We start from the raw sequence: 18,926 nt of genomic DNA, 5'->3' as shown, positions 1-18,926 counted from the left end.
ATCCTGACTTTCAACAGAGGTTTTTGGAGTCTTTCTGGGCCTAGGGCAGCAGCGGAAGTGGCAGCTGTCCTGGCTGGTGCTTCTGACCCCTGCAGAGCCCCTTTGGAGATGGGGGGAAGACGGGCCCTGCATTGATGAGATTCCAATGAAAAATATCCTAGCTAAATAGTAACTGCCTGAGCAAATGAAATACAGGATAGTTGTGAGGACTGTGGATCAACAGGAATTCTACATCTATCTATCCTGACTGGCTTCCATTTGACTCATGCCCCATTCCAGGACAGCGGCAGGGTAGGCTGGGGCCAGAAGAACCTTTGCCTTGTATGGCACTCTTCCTAGCATCCCACCTGGCATTGGCAGGTAAAGAACTGACTGGTGGCCTGTGAGCCACCACACAGCCACGTTGTCATCCCCATCAAGCCCTGTGGCTGGGACATGTGTGTGGATCTGGGCTGCAGAAAGATTCCAAGTTGAGCTTTTGCTTGAGACTTGAGAGAGCAGCCTTAGACAGGGGTAGAGAATCTGGCACAGCCCGGATCACAAGGTCAGGAAATCGAGACCATCCTGGCTAACATGGTGAAACCCCGTCTCTACTAAAAAATTAGCCGAATGTAGTGGAACGTGTATGTAGTCCTAGCTCCTCGGGAGGCTGAGTCAGGAGAATTGCCTGAACCTGGGAGCCAGAGGTTGCAGTGAGCCCAGATCGCACCACTGCACTCCAGCCTGGGCGACAGAGCGAGACTCCGTCTCAAAAAAAAAAAAAAAAAGAATCTGCCACAACCTTGCTGACTGAGGTGTGCTGTTAGAGACTGGGCCCTCTGAGGGAGAACAGTCTCTCAGGAATGTCAGCATTAGGGCCTGTCCCCCTGGTGCCTTTTGGAATTGGTAGGCTGGCCGGTAGGCTGGCCTGCAGCCTTGCCTGGTGCAACTGCAGGCAGTGCCCTGTCTGTGGGCCTTCCTTGCTACCTGTCTCCCCTGTTGGCCAGCAGAGCCAACGACTGAGGGTCGTTGAGCCGCCCATGAAGCCTGGGGCCCTTCTGTGGACAGCACTGGCCGACCACACTGACCAAGCTGCGCCAGCAGATCCATGGAGATGTCCTCCCACCCCAATAGTCTTCCTCCCTGTGAGTGCAGAAAGAGGGAGTGGCTGCTGGAGGTTTCCATCCAGCCCTGACTGCTCCTCTCTGAGCCTGTCCAGAGAACCCATCTGTCATTGAGAGCTGGGAAGACAGCGCAGGGATCAGGGAAGGATTTCATGGTGTTCTGCTGGGGTAGAGTTCTGGAAAGCTAAGGGTCTGTCCCTCAGGGGTGTCTTCCACCTGACTGAGCTTGGCATCTGGAGTGATACAACAAGACTTCCCACACAAGGGAAAGGGCTGCAGGAGCCAGCTGTGCTCTGTCCTGGCTGACTTCGGCAAAGTTCCAGGCGCAGCCTGCACAGTGTTTATTAAAGATGACTTGGTAATGTGTATCCAGGCTTGATGCCTCTGCACACTGGCCCCTTTCGCAGGTATTGGTGGAGTTGGTGGTTGCACTTGGGGCTCTGGCGGACCCCATCCAGGCCTGATTGTGGTGTGGAAGTCTAGGCACTAAGCCCCAGAAATCTTATTGAAAAAAGAATGAAATGAAACCAATCCCAGTTAAGGAAGGTGGGGGTGCTTTCCCCGTGGTAGGGGACCCAGCTCACCTTGAGTGCCCCTCTGGGATGATTTACTTCCCTTTCCCCTGGAAAAAGGGTCATCTTCCTGTAGCTGTGGAAAGGCAGCACCTCCCTCCCTACTGCTGCCTCCCCCTAGGTTTAAGAGCTGGACCTCCTGAAGGTGGGAGGTGGAGCCCACCCTGTTCCAACACCCCCCATCAGAATTCGGCTAGATCTCACCTTGGTCTCTTAAGCTTCTGGCTTCCAGGGCCGGGGCCAAGCTTCCCCCGTTAGACTCTTAGGTAAGACATAGGCCCTGTGTGAAGCAGTTCCATAGTCCTGGTCATACAGAGGACACCCCTCTCTTTGATTCCTTCCTGTAACCCCTAAACCCCCCTTTCCTCTGCAGATACACTCTGGACTGATTGGTGAGTGCAGAATATCATACTGTTATAACCTCTTTCTCCCCATCGAAAAGACATAAATATCAGTTTCTCTTTATTATCATGACGCTTTAAACCACTCGAAAATCCTTTAGCCCACAGTTAAGCCCAAACACTAAGTATATCCTTAATATATATGCAGGAATCTTATTTTTTTTATGAGGAATCCCATTGTCTTACACCTTATTTGTGTTTAACATTTGGGTATCTTTGTTCTCCTTTGGTCTTTTCCAATTCAGGTATCATCTTCTTGATTATTTTTTTTTATTTTTTTTTTCTGAGACGGAGTTTTACTCTTATCCCCAAGGCTGAAGTGTGATGGTGTGATCTCAGCTCACTGCAGCCTCTGCCTCCCGGGTTCAAGCAATTCTCCTGACTCAGCCTCCCGAGTAGCTGAGATTATAGGCACACGCCACCACACCCAGCTTATTTTTGTATTTTTAGTAGAGATGAGGTTTCACCGTGTTGGCCAGGCTGGTCTTGAACTCCCAACCTCAGGTGATCCGCCTGCCTCGGCATCCCAAAGTGCTGGGATTACGGGCGGGAGTCACCACACCTGGCCTGTCTTGTCTTTTTCTTTTGAGACAGAGTTTTACTCTTTTTTTTTTTTTTTTTGAGACAGAGTCTGGCTCTGTCGCCCAGTCTGGAGTGCAGTGGCCGGATCTCAGCTCACTGCAAGCTCCGCCTCCCGGGTTCACGCCATTCTCCTGCCTCAGCCTCCCGAGCAGCTGGGACTACAGGCGCCCGCCACCTCGCCAGGCTAGTTTTTTTGTATTTTTTAGTAGAGACGGGGTTTCACCGGGTTAGCAAGGATGGTCTCGATCTCCTGACCTCGTGATCCGCCCGTCTCGGCCTCCCAAAGTGCTGGGATTACAGGCTTGAGCCACCGCGCCCGGCGAGACAGAGTTTTACTCTTGTCCCCCAGGCTGGAGTGCAGTGGCATGATCTCGGCTCACTGCAACCTCCGCCTCCCAGGTTCAAGCGATTCTCTTGCCTCAGCCTCCCGAGTAGCTGGGATTACAGGTATGCGCCACCACACCCAGCTAATTTTTGTATTTTTAGTAGAGACGGGGTTTCACCATGTTGGCCAGGATGGTCTCGATCTCTTGACCTCGTTATCCGCCCGCCTCGGCCTCCCAAAGTGCTGCGATTATAGGCGTGAGCCACCGCGTCCGGCCCTTGATTGTCTTTAATATTATTTTCTTCATACTAAAGAGGCAGAAAATATTTTATATACAGAGGAGCTAGATTGCATTCGTATCGTTTCCAAGCTTTAATTTTTCATGATTATATGCAAAATTCTATAGCAGCAGCATTTTTTTACCTTTTTATTGACATGTGATTTATATATAATAGTTTACAAATTGTAAATATAGCTCAGTGGGTTTTTACATTTGTACACACTCAGGTATTTACCTCTCAAATCAAGATATAAAACTCTTCCTTCCAGCGGTGTGCTTTTTTTTTTCTTTCTTTTTTTTTGAGATGGAGTCTTGCTCTGTTGTCCAGGCTGGAGTGTGATGGTGCAATAGCTCACCACAACCTCTGCCTCCTGGGTTCAAGTGATTCTCCTGCCTCAGCCTCCCGAGTAGCTGGGATTACAGGTGCCAGCCACCCGGCTAATTTTTGTATTTTTAGTAGAGTTGGGGTTTCACCAGGTTGGACAGCCTGCTCTCCAACTCCTGACCACAGGTGATCCACCCACCTCGGCCTCCCAGAGTGCTGGAATTACAGGCGTGAGCCACCACGTCCGGTGGCAGTGTGCTTTTTTTAGTTTGATAGAAACTCATTTTCCCTAACTAAAAGCTACATTTTTTTAAAGCATGCATAGGTCGCAGTCCCTGTTATTTTTAGTAACAGGGGTTAAGATAATGACATTGTTCATATTCTGGGGTTTTTCTTTCTATCTCTAATAGGAGAGCCTTGCTTGAGTTATGAATCTTGGGCAGCCTTGGGTTCTGCCACCAACTGGCTGTGTGACACCAGGCAGGTCACTTCCCCTCACCTTCATTTTTTTTCTCTAATTGTCAACAATAGGATGGGGTCTTTAAGGCCCTTTTGGGCTCTGACTGCCAATTCTAGCCTCTAGGGTAATAAACCTGCCACTTGTTGAAAGCTCACCTTCAGCCTGATACTGTGGTGCATTGTTTCACTTGATCTGAACTACCCCATGCTGTTAGTATTAAAGAATGCCAACTTTTAGATAAGGAACTGAAGCTGATAATGATCACTTGTGTGACTTGGCCAATGTCACACGGCTAATAAACGGTGGAGCTGAGCTTGAACCAAACCCGGCTCAGCCTCCCAAGTCCTAACCTGCTAGCCACGCTGGGGAAGGTGTGTGGGTACCTCGTGTGGCTCGTGGCTGGCGTTGCTTCAGATTCTTCTTTCCTCTGGGTCTGCAACCAGCTAGAAGCCTGGATAGTCCTGCTGTGAGTCTGGCCTCTGTTTCTGTGTGCCGGCAGTGGCTTTCCCCTTTGAGGAAGAGCTGTGTTCTTGAGCCTATAGGTAAATCATCTCCCCAACTAATCGGAGCCTCAAACATTTGCACAACCTTGGCTCCAGTTGGCTTTTAAATCAAATGTCTTCCACTTTAGCCTTTGAACTGAGTTTCCTCTCCTCCTGTGTCCCTTGCTCCCTTTAACAACTCCTTTCTGCTGTCGTTTTGTTTTGTTTTGTTTTGTTGCTGGACTCTTGTTTAAATATTCAGGAATGCCTTGTTCCAGGATAAAACGTAGCTGAAGAGTCACTGGTCAGAAGCACCTCCAGGGGACCCTGGGCGGGGTCACTTGTTCTCAGGCTGCCCTGCTAACCTTGAGTGAGCTAGTCTCTACACCCTGCACTCCCTGGTCAACAGTCTAATTGGTTTCCCTAATCAGCTTGCTCTCCAGGCTGTGCCAGGACTCTCAGCTGGAGGAAGTCTCTAAAGCAAACAGGAAGCACAAGAGACACTCATCAGCTTTAATTGCTCACCCTTTTACCAGGAAGGACAAAACATATGAAGTGGCTGACTTTGTGGATTAGAGGAGAGAAAGGTGAAACTTTTGGAGGGAGGCTAGCGGGAGCAATTGCAGCAGCATCTGGTGTCTTGGAGAAGGCTCCAGTTGCTGAGTGAAGCTGAAGACCCCTCCCACATTCATAGTCTTACACGTGCACACTTAGGGGTTGTGCACAGCGCTGATCAGGGGTGCCTTTCTGTCTCTTGGATTTCTCCCTCCTTCCTATATCAACCATAGCTCTCGTGCTTCGATCAACTGCTTAAAATCACTCTGGGAACTTATTTTTAAAATATTGATTTCTGGACTCCACCTCTAGAGATTCTAATTCAGTTGGTCAGGGTATTTCTAAAGGCCCTAGGTGATTCTGGTGAAAAAAAGTTTGACTGGAGGCTGAAGTAGAAGGATTGCTTGAACCTGGGAGGTCAAGGCTGCAGTGAACCGTGATTGCACTACTGCTCTAGTCTGGGCAACAGTGAGACTATCTCAAACAACAGCAAAAAACAAACAAACAAAAAAATTACAGGTGGCTCACACCTGTAATCCCAGCACTTTTGGAGGTAGAGGCACGCGGATCACTTGAGGCCAGGAGTTTGATACCAGCCTGGCCAACGTGGTGAAATCCCGCCTCTACAAAAAGTACACAAAAATTTAGCCGGGTGTCATGGCATATGCCTATAGTTCCAGCTACTCCTAGAAGCTGAGGCATTAGAATCGCTTGAGCCTGGGTGGCAGAGGTTACAGTGAGCAGAGATCGCCAGCCTGGGTGACAGAGCAAGATTCTACTCAAAAAAATAAAATAAAATAGAAAAAATTTGAGACCCACTGACCTGTAGTGTCCAGAGCTGAGGGAACCCCAGAGCAGGGAAGAACAGTGCCCCATTTTTCTTTCTCTTTCTCTCCCACCCTTGGCCCAGAAGTGCCTGTGCATGGGGCTGGAGTGTTTAGGAGCTTAGATCCCTTCTGCCCTTTCATGTGCATTGTATTAATAGGACAATAGTGTGACTCCAAGTCCTTATACATTTTCTCCCCTTTGCTGTGGAAGACATGAGGTTGGGACTGGTGCTTGTTCTTAGTGGCCTCTGAACAAGCCAGGGTTTTGATTTGGATGGTGGGTCCACAGCAAGGAGAATCTTTCTCCCTACATCTGAAGCTCCAGCACTGCCATCGTACTCGTGAAAAAAAGTCAACTTTTTTTTTTTGAGACAGAGTCTCAGTCTTTTGCCCCAAGCTGGAGTGCAATGGCGCGATCTCGGCTCACTGCAGTTTGTTTCCTGGGTTCAGGCAATTCTTGTGCCTCAGCCTCCCAAGTAGCTGGGATTACAGGCATGTACCACAAAGTCAGCTAATTAAAAAAAATCAACTTTGACTGTAACTTTAGCTCTTACGGAGAATTCGATTTTTGTCTCAAGACTTTGAAAACTGTGTCAGTTTTGGTTATAATTCCATCACCTGACTGCACAAGTGGATAATTTTTGCCAGAGGTTCAAGAGGAAAGATTCTCAGTCAGACGCCCATCCCTGGGAGGTAGGACAGCTCACTGAATGCATTCACCTTACTACCTACCATGTCTTCAGTTTCCCAGGCTTGAGGGGAGAGGGTATAATGCTTCCTCGGGCTCTCGGTCTGGCCTTCACCTGGCTTAGACACCCTCTTTCCTCCGTGTGCCTTTCCTAGCAAAATTGGCTTCCTTGGGCTTTGTTGACTGCAAAGGTTGGACACCACTGCTCATGTGATCACCAAGCAGGGCCGGGAAAACTACGAGGCAACAGACCATAAAAAGTGCTGTGTGTGCCTGCTCAGGTATCTCTGGAAGGCAGGATCAGTGACCAGGCAGAACATGTCACCAGCTAGTTTATGCCAGGGAGAGCCTGAGTTCAATGGGATGGCCAGAGTCTGTTCACCAATAGTCTTGGAGAAAGTGTTAGAAATAACCATGTCAGTACTCTTAGCTACTGTTTACTCAACATGATGTGTGTGAGACACCTGGCAAACACTGCCATTAACCCTGGTGTGCCCCATATTAGTAATGAGAACACTGAGGCTCAGCTCAGGTGGCTTCTACAAAGTGATTCAGAAGTGGCAGGAGATAGTCACACCCGTGGTGCGGAAAGCCATTGTCTGTGCTCACTCTCTCTGTGCCAGATGCTTCAGCCCTGGCTGTGCTTCAGTGGCACCTGCAGATGCTGGGCCCTGCTCCAAACCTTCATGGGAATCTTGAGGGGCTGGCTGCACAGATGACTTCAATGTACAGGCACCGTTGAGAACCACTGCAGGAGAGTTTTTTGTCTCCCCTTCTGGCTTGTTTTTAAAAATCACATTCTGTCCCTCTAACCCTGTGGTTTGGTAGTGACAAGACTTAGATCTGTTACCTCTATTTTTCTCAACCTGTAGGTGCTGGTTACTCCCCATCCCGGTACCCTCAGCACCAGCTGCTTTGGTTTTTCTGGAATCAGAAACTTGGTTTTCTATTACCATCTCCCAGTTCATTCATACCTCCTCCTCTAGTGCCCCAGCCACAGACTGTTGCTCAGCCAAGACTCTGTGTCACGTGGATTCATGGTAATAACCAACTTGTAATTCCACTGTGGTTTTCCCTCTGTCGCTGTCGTCCTGCCTGGCTCGGGGCGGCTCCTCCCACTGTTGAGGACACTCAGAAACTGCAAGATTACTGTGACTGTTGCTAAAGCCAGCTAGAGCTAGACCTTCCTGGACCAGCAAAGCTGCTGCCACAAAAAGAGAGTCTCATTCACCTAGCAGCCCTAAACCCAACATAGGGCAGGCACTGCCTCCACTCTTCTTCCACAGCAGGGAGGATGGCATCGTGTCTGTGGTGGGGCTGGGGGTTCTGTCACCTGTAGGCTCGGTGACCATGAGCAGGACATTTAATATATGAATGTTAATTTATCTATCTGAAAAATGGAGGTTGTTGTAAAGCTTGAAGGAGATAATGGTCGTGCAATTGGGAAGCTGAGGCGGGAGGTTGCGTGAGGCCAGGAGTTGGAGACCAGCCTAGGCAACAGAGTGAGACTCCGTCTCTGCCAAAAAAAAAAAAAAAGAAAATTTTAATTAGCTGGGTGTGGTGGTGTATACCTGTTGGGAGGCTGAGGCAGTAGGATCTTGGAAGCTGCAGTGAGCTGTGGTCACACCACAGGTTGCCTCACAGGTTGCCAGCCTGGGCAGCACAGTGAGACCCTGTTTCTTTAAAAAATAAAAAAATTATTTCCTTCAGTCAGCACTCTTTGAGTTCCTAGTATGCACATAGGCACTGTGAGGAGGGCATCTCTAAGAAGTAGAAAGCGCAGACCTTGTCTCTTCATTGACTGGGGTGAAATGAGAAAGTATCTTAAGGCTGGGCGCGGTGGCTCACGCCTGTAATCCCAGGACTTTGGGAGGCAGAGGCGGGCGGATCACAAGGTCAGGAGATCGAGACCACAGTGGCAACACAGTGAAACCCTGTCTCTACTAAAATTACAAAAAATAGCCGGTGTGGTGGCGGGCGCCTGTAGTCCCAGCTACTCGGGAGGCTGAGGCAGGAGAATGGTGTGAATCCGGGAGGCGGAGTTTGCAGTGAGCAGAGATCGTGCCACTACACTCCAGCCTGGGCGACAGAGCGAGACTCCAGCTCAAAAAAACAAAACAAAACAAACAAGCTTCTTAAACTATGAAATATTGAAATGGCATAACTTTGAAATATTTACATGGTATTTCTGGTTGCTAATTGAGACCCACCACCCCGTACTTCCTTCCTTGTACTTTTGGGGAAGAGGTGGGCCCCATTTCAAACCTCTTTTCCTTTGGTTCTGTCCAGAAAGGAAACTGTTGTTTTTGGCTAGTGAATCATTCTTCCTGAAGCTCACTTTTTAAATGAGTTGCTGGGAGAACTTGGATGTGGAAAACGATTTGAGGTTGAACAAAACAAGCCCTTTGCTGTCAGCTTCTTGCATGAGTGTGCACCATTTGCTTCCCACAGACACCTCCTGTTCATCCACATTGCTGTCCCTTGACTCTGAGGGAATGTACTTCCCTTGCTCAGGGGCAGATCACGGCTCTCCCTGGGATCTTAGACTCCATTATGCAAAGGGAAGCCTAATAAAAACCTTTTCTTTCCAACCCAGGTTCAAACGCTGAACAGTGTTCAGTACTTAATACCTACTCACAGGACCTGTTTGTAAAATATTCTGTATATATCCTGATGTCTGTTAACATCAGATGTATATGTCTGATGAAGACATCCACTTATGTCTTCTAGAGGCTTCTAGAGATAGGCTCCTCATGTGTCTTTGCAATTCCAAAACTTACCAAAAACAAAAACCTGAGCCTCTGAAGCTGTCGCCAACCAAGTGATTCAGATGTCGGGGCTGGAACACCAGTTGTTGGGGGTGCAGGACTTGGTCTCTGCCCTCCCTCACCTCCTGCCTCTTCTTTCTCTCCATCACCCCATCTCTGCCAGTAGAGAATGGAACTGAGGCCTCTATTGAAAAAGGGAAAGTTGGTAGCTGTGCTGACTGCGGCAGAGCTCTGACTTCGGTGTGTGTTTCTGTGTGTGTGTGTTTCGGTGTGTGTTTTGGTGTGTTTCTGTGTGTGTTTTGGGGTGTGTTTGTGTGTTTCTCTGTGTGTTTGCTTTGTGTGTGTTTCGGTATGGGTTTGTTTCTGTGTTTTGTTTTTTAATGGGCGCGAGACTTTGGCCCATCAAAAATGAGAGAACTAGGGAAGAAGGCTCAGGATGAGAGAGTGAAACATTGCTTTGATTCTGGTGCACAGAGGAGCACAGTCCAGCCTTAGACTGAAAGTCGGTCAGTCCTTCTGAAGGTGGCAGGAGAAAAATGGCTATGTTAATAACAACTTGTGCTGGCCAGGCCCTGGTCCCTGAATGCCCAGCCCACAAGGTTGGCCAAGCACCTTTTCTGAGGAGCTTTCTACCAGGACCCCCTGGGCCCCTGTCTGCCTTACCATTGTGGTCCTGGCTACCAGACTGGAACTTCATTGTTGACCTAAATCCTAGTATCTTCCTAAGCTTTTTTTTTTTTTTTTTTTAAATTTTGCCGCAAAAGCCTGTTGACTTAACTGTCACCAGGCTGTCACACATTCATTCGTCACCTGTGTGTGTTTATTTTTAAGTGAATGTACATATTTGGGACCCAGAAGTCAATGTGTTTGCTCAGAACCATGAGCCTGAAGTTGGGAGACCATTCTCCTCTTTACGGCTCAGATGGTGATGTAGCCCAGTGAGGCCTCCTGACCTCTAGTGGGGAGGGCAGGGAGGTGAGGTGACGGGAAGCAGTCAGCTAGGTCTTAGTGAGGCCAGAGGGAAAGATCTGTAATTTAAGGACACACTGGGCAACGGCCTCTGAACTAACCCAGTACTTCTCATTTCTCCCCTACAGTTGGAGGTCCCCCTCCCCACTAAGTGCCTCTCTGCATAGCACCGGTCCCCACCCGCACGCTCTCTGGACCACTACAGCTGGACGGGCAATGGCGGGTCGGGGAGGCGCAGCACGACCCAATGGACCAGCCGCTGGGAACAAGATCTGTCAGTTTAAGCTGGTTCTGCTGGGGGAGTCTGCGGTGGGCAAATCCAGCCTCGTCCTCCGCTTTGTCAAGGGACAGTTTCACGAGTACCAGGAGAGCACAATCGGAGGTGAGTGGGCACAAGGGAGTTGGGGAGGGGCCTCAGGGTTGCCAAAGAAATGCTTTGACCTTGAAGAGATGGGAAGCTGCCTGCCTGCATTAGAGACTAAATGCGTCTGTGGTGGCAGCTGCACTTCCTCACCTGGGCTCTGGAATCGAGCCCAGCACCTGGTCTCTATGCCAGAGTCCCCTGAAGCATTGCTAGTAAGCATTCGCTGGAGTGGAAAGCCAGCTTCCCATCCTGTTTCTGCCCCTTCCTGATTTGTGTGGCCTTGGCTGAGGCCCTTTCACTGCCCCGGCCTCATGGAGGGAGAGGCTGGCTCTGGATCTTCGAGGCCCCTTCTTACTATAACGGGTGGTCCACGTGCCCTGGCCTTTCCCACTTCCAGAAGGAGGAGCAGCCTGGTGAGTCAGAGCTGGGTGATGGGTGGGCGTTTCTGAAGCTGACTTTCTGGAGCTCACAGCCTGTTGTTGATTCTCCAGTGGTCAGCATTTAGGATGTGAGTGAGGGTCTGGCCTCGGCTTCTTGCCTCCGTGGCTAGCACACACGTCAAGAGGCAGGGGCCAACGCTGGCATTGGCTTTGAGTCATCCTTTCTCTACTCTCTTGGTTGGTAGGAGGTTTCCAGGCAGCTGGAAACAAAATGGGCCGTGTCAGCAGTCTCCCTGCTGCCTCCTCAGCATTTGGGTCAGGAGCTGGAGAGGGGAAGTGAGGCAGTGCCCCAGGTCCCTCAGTACGCTGGGGGAGGGCAGACCAGGAAAGCAGCCTTCTACACACGGCTGTCTGGGGTCCTCTGCTGGGTCCAAGGGCAAAGGGGCCTTTTGCTGTCTGTTCCAGCTCCGGACTCCTCCTTTGAACTCCTCCTTTGAAGCATGTGTACAGGCACCCTGCCTTCCCCTGTCTAAGGAGTCACCTCTTAGTGACTGAAGGTTGGGTCACAGGGTGGCCATACAGGAACGGGTCTGGGTCAGAGCTAGGGGCGGTGGCTAGCTGGAGTGCCTGGAGGTGGCAGGGTTGGTTGGGAAGGCGGCCACCCAGCCTCAGCCTGGTGGTGGAACAGTGTGTACTTCCCCAGCATAGCTAAGTGTGTGAGAATGTCCTCAGGAAACCCAAGGTCAGTGACACCCCTGGGCTGGAGCAAACTGAGGGGTGGAGAGGTCCCCAGCTGGTCTGTTCTCTGAGTGGCAGGAGGAGGAGGTCTGAGGGCGCTCACCTTTCTGTGCTTGGAGTCAGGCTTCCCCTAGACTTCCCCTCTGCTGCCCCTGCTGCATTCCTCTTCCGAGCGTGGTCCTGAGACAACCCGGTGCATGCAGGCCTCCCTTCTGCCCTCGCCTAGGCTGGGTCTGCAAAGCCTGTGCAGAACCTGTCCCCCAGACACATACATAAAATCCAAACTCCACCCCTGCTCAGGCCTGCTTTGGCTCCTGGGTTGAGGGTTCTCTGTGCCCATCTCAGTGGTGGGCTTCTGCGTGCCAGAGCCTAGAAGCAGCAGCGGGATTGTGTGGGGTGGCTTCCAACTCACCCTTGCCCCTGAACACTCCTTCTCTCTTACAGCGGCCTTCCTCACACAGACTGTCTGCCTGGATGACACAACAGTCAAGTTTGAGATCTGGGACACAGCTGGACAGGAGCGGTATCACAGCCTGGCCCCCATGTACTATCGGGGGGCTCAGGCTGCCATCGTGGTCTATGACATCACCAACACAGTAAAGATTTCCCCTTGCCTCTTCCTCTTCCCTTCATCTTCTCGGAGTCCCAGGGATTGGGTTATCAAAGCCCCGATTTCTGGCCGCTTAACCCTCTGTTCCTGGGTGGCGGGTGGGCAGATTTCCTGTTTGGGGACATTACGTCAGAATCTTTAGGTGGCAGTGTCTTAGATAATTTGGCTGTGCCAACTTGAGAGTCTCTAGTGGGTGGCCCTGGGCAGAATGCCTTCTCTGTCCCTTCGACATTCTGTCCCTGTCTCCTCAGGATACATTTGCACGGGCCAAGAACTGGGTGAAGGAGCTACAGAGGCAGGCCAGCCCCAACATCGTCATTGCACTCGCGGGTAACAAGGCAGACCTGGCCAGCAAGAGAGCTGTGGAATTCCAGGTGAGGAGATGACAGACGTGGGGGAAGGAGTGGAGCAAGCAGCTCCCCTGGCCTCGTCGAGGTTGCTCAGGGGCTTTGAGAAGGGCCGCGCTAGGAGGCAGCGGGGAAGCTTCCATCTGCTGAGCCTCTCGTGCCTCAGGCATGGGCCTAACATGGCTCCTGTCTGTAATCTCAGTGCCTTGGGAGGCTGGAGTGGGAGGATCACTTGAGGCCAGGAGTTGGAGACCAGCCTAGGCGACATAGTAAGACTCTGTCTCTACAAAAGATTTAAAAATTAGTTGGGCTTGGTGGCACGCACCTGTAGTCTCAGCTGCTCGGGAGGCTGAGGCAGGAGGATTGATTGATTCCAGGAGTTTAAGACTGCAGTGATTGCGCCACTGCACTCCAGCCTGAGCAACAGTGAGGCCCCATCTCTTAGAAAAATAAAAACAGCCAGATGCGGTGGCATACGCCTATAATCCCAACACTCTGCAGGCTGAGGTGGGAGCATCACTTGAGCTTGGGAGTTCGAGACCAGCATGGGCAATGTGGCAAAACCCTGTGTCTAAAAAAAATACAAAAGTTAGCTGGGCATGGTGGTGTGCTACTTAGGAGGCTGAGGTGGGAAGGATCACTGGAGGCCAGGAGATTTGAGGCTGCAGTGAGCAGTGATTGTGCCACTGCACTCCAGCCTGGGCAACAGAGTGAGATCCTGTCTCAAAAAAAAAAAAAAAAAAGAGAGAAAGCGTGGGCCTAAAGGGAATTACCTGTCACCTGTCTCTCCCTGGTTCTCTTTCTTTGGTGGTAGGGGTATTGTAGATATGGATCACTAGCCTGCTGCTTATCTTTTCTTGTAAGTTGACTTTTTAATTAAACTTACTGAAAAATGTCTCTGCTAACCCTAGAAACTCAACTTTTCTTCTAATTTCCCCAGTTTCTTGTCCTTCCAGAAATATGCACGTGTCTTTTAATCCCTTTCTTTACATTGATGGCAGTGTGCTATACATACTGTATATGGTAATTTTTTACCAATCCCTAATAATAGTAAAAGACTGAAAACAGTGCTGCAGTAGACATCCACATACTTTTGTGCTTTTGTGCAAACATGTAAGTGTATTTGTAGGTTAACTTTCTAGAAGTATTTCCTAGCCTAGTGATTTTGAAGAGCAAGAAGGCAGGGTGGACCTAGGGAAACCTGGGTAAGACATCTGCCAGTGATTGTGAGCTGAGAGGTGCTATACATGAGCGGGGAAACCCAGATCAGGGCAGCCTTAGGCCTGAAAAAACCCCTGTGTGTGTCCAGCTGATCTCTATTATGATAAAGCCCTCGAACAGGGAAGGTTTGTATCCTGGGCCCTGGCCCCTGCCAACATTTCCCTCTCACCCTGTCTCACCTCCATCCAAACCAGGAAGCACAAGCCTATGCAGATGACAACAGTTTGCTGTTCATGGAGACATCAGCAAAGACTGCAATGAACGTGAACGAAATCTTCATGGCAATAGGTCAGTTGCTTCTCCTCCCCTCCTCTCTCTGCCACACCAAGGGCATATCACCTGTCTGCTGGTCTAGAGTGGGCCTGTGGGGTCCCTTCATCACTTTTAACCTTCTGATAAAATTGTTTTCGTCTTCACCTGACTCCCAGATGTAGATGTCGGTTGTTCACCCGAGAAGTTCCTAAAGCCTGGGCCAGAGTCTCAACATTTCACTCTCTGAGCCTATAGCCTGCCATCCATTTCAGAGCCTGCCTTCACTACCCCTACCCACTGCCTAGGAGTTTTTAGCTCATTTGGCTCTGGAATCTTCCTTCCTGGGTTGCAGATCCTGGCTCTACCACTCATTAGCTCTGTGGCCTTGGGCAAGTTATTTAACCTTTCTTTGCCACAGTTTCCTGAAAACACTCAGAATGCGCCTGACCCATAGAAGCCCTCAATATGTGAGTTATCACTGATTGGGTGTAAAGGCCAGAATCTGCTCCAGTGGAACTGAGACGGTTACTGGGGTAACCCCCACAAATACACTTTTCACCCTCCCAAACAGCTAAGAAGCTTCCCAAGAACGAGCCCCAGAATGCAACTGGTGCTCCAGGCCGAAACCGAGGTGTGGACCTCCAGGAGAACAACCCAGCCAGCCGGAGCCAGTGCTGCAGCAACTGAGCCCCCCTTGCCTGCCCGCTGCCCCCACCTCCTCCACCTGAACGACCCGACTGGAATCCACTCTAACCAATCGCACTTAACGACTGGGGCCACCACTGGGGGGGCAGGGGGAGGGGTCCACCATGATTTCTCCATATAATTTTGATCATAGGCCAGAGTGAGTTATTCCACCTGCACCTTTCTGTACAAATACTAATTCAATTTTAAGTCTTAAGTCACTTTTTTAATATATATGATCTTCTGCTCTTCCCACTTCCTCCCCTTTCTACTGCTCTCCCATTTTCCCTTGCTGGGAGTAGCCACATGCTCTTGTCCCCCCACCCTTGTATATGGGGACAGTGGGGTCAGAGCAGCTACCCTTTCTTTCCCTCCTGCGGAACAGCAGACCCAGCAAGAGCATCCACATCCTCACCTTGTTCGGAGTGGTCTTGGGTTTGGGCGGGGGGGGGCAGACCTTGGGAAGGGGCTTAGGAAGGGAGAGGCAGCTCTTCCTTCAGCTGGCTCTCATCAGGCTGCAGTCCCCCTCCCCGCCCCCACCTCCCTGCTGGGAAACCACAGCATTATCACAGCATTATTGTGACAGCCACGAACCCATTGCCCACAACCCTTCCACCCTTGGTCACCCCGACCTCTGGCTCTGAGCCCTGTTCTGACCAAATCACGATGATGAGTATTTGGGGGTGGGTGGGTAAGGGGGGGAGTGGGAGGGGACGGAACCAACTTTTCTGTATTTTGTATTGTATGTTTTCTTCAACATGTAACCAATCAGTATCTTGTCAATATAGTCAGCCGATCGATCGACCTCACACCTGTCTTCCTTGTCTTTCTCTGGCAGTTTATCAGACAGTGCCCTCTGTAGTTGAAATTGATTTAAAATGAACCACTGAATCTTGTTAAACAAAATCTTCCCCTCTAATATGAGGGGATGCTGGCGGTCATGGTAACCAAGAGAAAGAGGCTCTTACTGTTAGCAGCTCCGATGAGGTGGCTGACCTGGGCTGACCACGTTTGAAGTTTCAGGGCCTGTATTCACTTCTCCACCACTCCCTTCCCTTCCCCCACCTACCAGATCATACTGGGGTGACATGCAGTCTGTATTTGATGATCATTAGTCTCTGAAACACCAGAAACAACCTCTTTGGGTTTTTTTGGTTGGTCTTTACCAGTGAGAAGGTCTGGATCCTCTCACTCTTTCTGAAGAGGAAGGAATCCCAACAGCCCCTGGAACGCTGGACTGGTCTTAAGGCCAAGACTGCAGCCCCTGGCTTTCCTCACCACCTCTGTCTACAGCACCCCACACCACATCCAAGTTGCCCCAACCCAGCTCTCTACTGGTTCTGGAATCAGGTCTGGGCACTCAGCTCTCTGCTGCTCCCTGTCAGAGCTGCTGCTCAGCTAGGACCACACTCCCCTCTAATTTCTCCCAGGGCCACAGAGGCCTGATTCCTTTTTTTTTTTTTTTTTTTTTGAGACAGAGTCTCTGTTACCCAGGCTGGAGTGCAGTGGTGTGATCTCAACTCACTGCAGCCTCCACCTCCCGAGTTGAAGCGATTCTTCTGCTTTGGCCTCCCAAGTATTACAGGCACCTGCTACTATGCCCTGCTAATTTTTGTATTTTTAGTAGAGACGGGGTTTCACCATGTTGGCCAGGTTGGTCTCGAACTCCCATCAAGTGATCCACCCGCCTTGGCCTCCCAAAGTGCTGGGATTACAGGCATGAGCCACCACAGGCGGCCTTTTTTTTTTTTTTTTGAGACAGTCTCACTCTGTGGCCCAGGCTGGAGTGCAGTGGCAGGATCTTGGCTCACTGCAACCTCCCTCTGCCTCCCAGGTTCAAACGATTCTCTTGCTCAGCCTCCGGAGTAGCTGGGATTACAGGCACACACCACCACACCTAATTTTTGTGTTTTTAGTAGAGATGGGGTTTCACCATGTTGGCCAGGCTGGTCTCGAATTCCTGGCCTCAAGTGATCTGCCCGAAGAGGCTTGATTCTTGGTGGACCACCACCTTGGGGGCGCCTTTCCTGCCTCCTGTGCCTCCAGTCCCTCTACCTGTGACCCCCATCCCCAGGAAAGACAACGGACACCAAGGCTGCCGCACATCGGGTCGTTTGTTTACTGGGTCAGGTTGGAACCCTTAGAGCCAAGGCTCCTGAGTCTCCAGGACGGTCCTGTATGGGCTTCAGAGAGAGCCAGCGCCACACACTGGCCTCTGACCCACAGCTGCCCGGAGGGGATCGGGCAGCAGGTTATGGCGGTAGGATTCAGGTTGGACGGGAGCACCTTCTGTGACATGCGGTAACTGACCCTTTCTGGGTCACTGCCGTCCAGTTGCCGCTGTCTGGTCACCATCAGCCATTGGCCGTCCACCTGCACCACCAGCTCCTCCGGGGCGAAGCCGTGCGCATCCATCTTCATTTGGAAACCGTCTCTGGCATGATCATTGTCCTCCTGCGCTGGCGGACTCTCCCTGAGCAGCCGCACCGGCATTGTGGCTACCTGGTTCCGTTCAGCGAGGCCCACGCTGGGACACCGGGATGCCACCCGGCTCTCGGAGAAGGTGTTACCGATCGGCTGCATCTGAGTCAGCAACTAACTGCTGTCCAAGGGCGCGAGGCTCCGAGCGCAGAGCTAGGCGCGCGGACGCCCGGAGAGGGGCCTCCCGTGGCCTAGCTGAGCTCAGCTCCGCTCGCTCGGTTCCCTTCGCTTCTGCAAACGCAGGCGGAGTTCGGAATCAGTCACGCCCATCTTACCTCCAAGAGCCAGACTGTCACCGCCCTGGCGCGCCCGCAGCTACTCTCATCCTAGACCCTGACCCTTTCTCCGCCCTTCCCCACCTTCGTTAATGGGCCCCGGGGAGGCCGCAGCTGTGAAGGAACTGGATCCTCGACCAGGCCAGACCCGAGGGAGCCGGACCGCGGCGCAGCCAACAGCAGATTGATCCCCCAGCTGGAAGGGAGCTGTCTTGCCTTCTAAGGACCAGGCCTGGGGCAAGGATTGTTCCCAGACAGAGTCAGGGGAGGGCGGCCTTTCTGGGTCATCCACCCTACCTCTCCCTGACCACCCACAACCCCACGCGGACACGCGAGACGAGGAGGCGGACTGGTCTCTCCGGCTGCATTAATTCATCCACCCCCCGGGGTCTCCTGTGATGCAGGCTGTGGTCTGGGTTCGGGCCACAAAGATGAAGATGCAGTCGGGGCTTTAGGAGAGCGGCTCCCAGTGCACAGAGAAAGGCTTAGCCCTCCCCTGCCTCACCCTCCACAGTAGCCTTCTTGGTGACCATCGTAACCACAGCTATGCCTCTGGTGCTGTTAATTGATTTTTTTTTTTTTTTTAAAGAGTCAGGGTCTTATTATGTTGCCCAGGTTAATCTCGAACTCCTGGGCTCAAGCGATCCTCCCATCTCGACCTCCCAAAGTGCTAGGATTACAGGCGTGAGCCACCTCGTCCGGTCTATAAACTTTATTTTTTATTTTTTTGTAGAGATGGGGGTCTCCCTATGTTGCCCAGCCTGGTCTCGAACTCCTAGGCTCAAGCGATTCTCCTGCGTGAGCCAGCCACCCGGCCTGATAAACTCCCTTTCCCTTTTGTTGAGTGATACTATTAAATACAAACAGAAAAGCGAGCGAAAAGGTGCAGGTGAATGTCAGGAGGAGAACACACCCAAGTCACCACCACACTGCTGCAGAACTGTTGCTACGTCTCATCTTTACCGCAGCTGCAATTCCATGTCCGGAGCCGCGTGGGGCAGGGCCTGTGCGCGAGTTGGGGGAGGGGGTTAAGTGGGAGAGAGGCGCGGGAAAGAGGCAGACCCCACGATTGTCCCCAAGACTCCTTGTCCCCAAGAGGACAGCCATCGTGACTCTCCCGGACACCATTAAAAGAGATTACAAGTGAAGAGGGGTCAATGTGGAGCCTTCGCTCAGGCCTCACTTGGCTGTCGGGGGCCAAGAGACCAGACAGAAAAGTCTGGAAGCTGGAGGCAGT

The 18,926-nt window shown here is 51.3% G+C and overlaps 2 protein-coding genes across 5 annotated transcripts in view; one reads left to right on the top strand and one right to left on the bottom strand.

Moving 5' to 3' along the window:
* The window catches only part of RAB5C (RAB5C, member RAS oncogene family), a 30,905-nt gene extending 15,163 nt beyond the window's left edge, over positions 1-15,742 (top strand). For 2 of the 4 annotated variants that reach the window (XM_009190662.2, XM_031657617.1), the window contains exons 2-6: positions 10,466-10,719; positions 12,264-12,415; positions 12,681-12,803; positions 14,192-14,285; positions 14,821-15,742. In XM_009190662.2, the coding sequence (XP_009188926.1) occupies positions 10,554-10,719; positions 12,264-12,415; positions 12,681-12,803; positions 14,192-14,285; positions 14,821-14,936 (651 nt within the window). In that variant the 5' untranslated portion in view covers positions 10,466-10,553 and the 3' untranslated portion in view covers positions 14,937-15,742. Of the gene's footprint in view, positions 1-7,472; positions 7,641-9,590; positions 9,609-10,465; positions 10,720-12,263; positions 12,416-12,680; positions 12,804-14,191; positions 14,286-14,820 lie in introns of those variants that run through there. The other 2 variants (XM_031657618.1, XM_021929191.2) reach the window with 2 other exon arrangements.
* Positions 15,743-17,029: 1,287 nt separating this feature from the next.
* On the bottom strand, positions 17,030-18,922 carry HSPB9 (heat shock protein family B (small) member 9). Its single transcript, XM_003913063.3, has one exon. The coding sequence runs from the start codon at positions 17,514-17,516 to the stop codon at positions 17,052-17,054; it is 465 nt and encodes a 154-aa protein (XP_003913112.1). The 5' UTR covers positions 17,517-18,922; the 3' UTR covers positions 17,030-17,051.
* Between the last annotated feature and the right edge of the window lie 4 nt (positions 18,923-18,926).

This window comes from Papio anubis, chromosome 17 (assembly GCF_008728515.1).
Source record: "Papio anubis isolate 15944 chromosome 17, Panubis1.0, whole genome shotgun sequence".
Lineage (NCBI taxonomy): Eukaryota > Metazoa > Chordata > Mammalia > Primates > Cercopithecidae > Papio > Papio anubis.
Note: the sequence above shows the minus strand (reverse complement) of the source record. Positions and strands in the feature narration are given on the sequence as shown.

What these genes read in the sequence shown, in the direction of transcription:
- HSPB9 (XM_003913063.3), bottom strand. Translation starts at nt 17,516, where the DNA reads ATGCAGCCGATCGGTAACACCTTCTCCGAGAGCCGGGTGGCATCCCGG.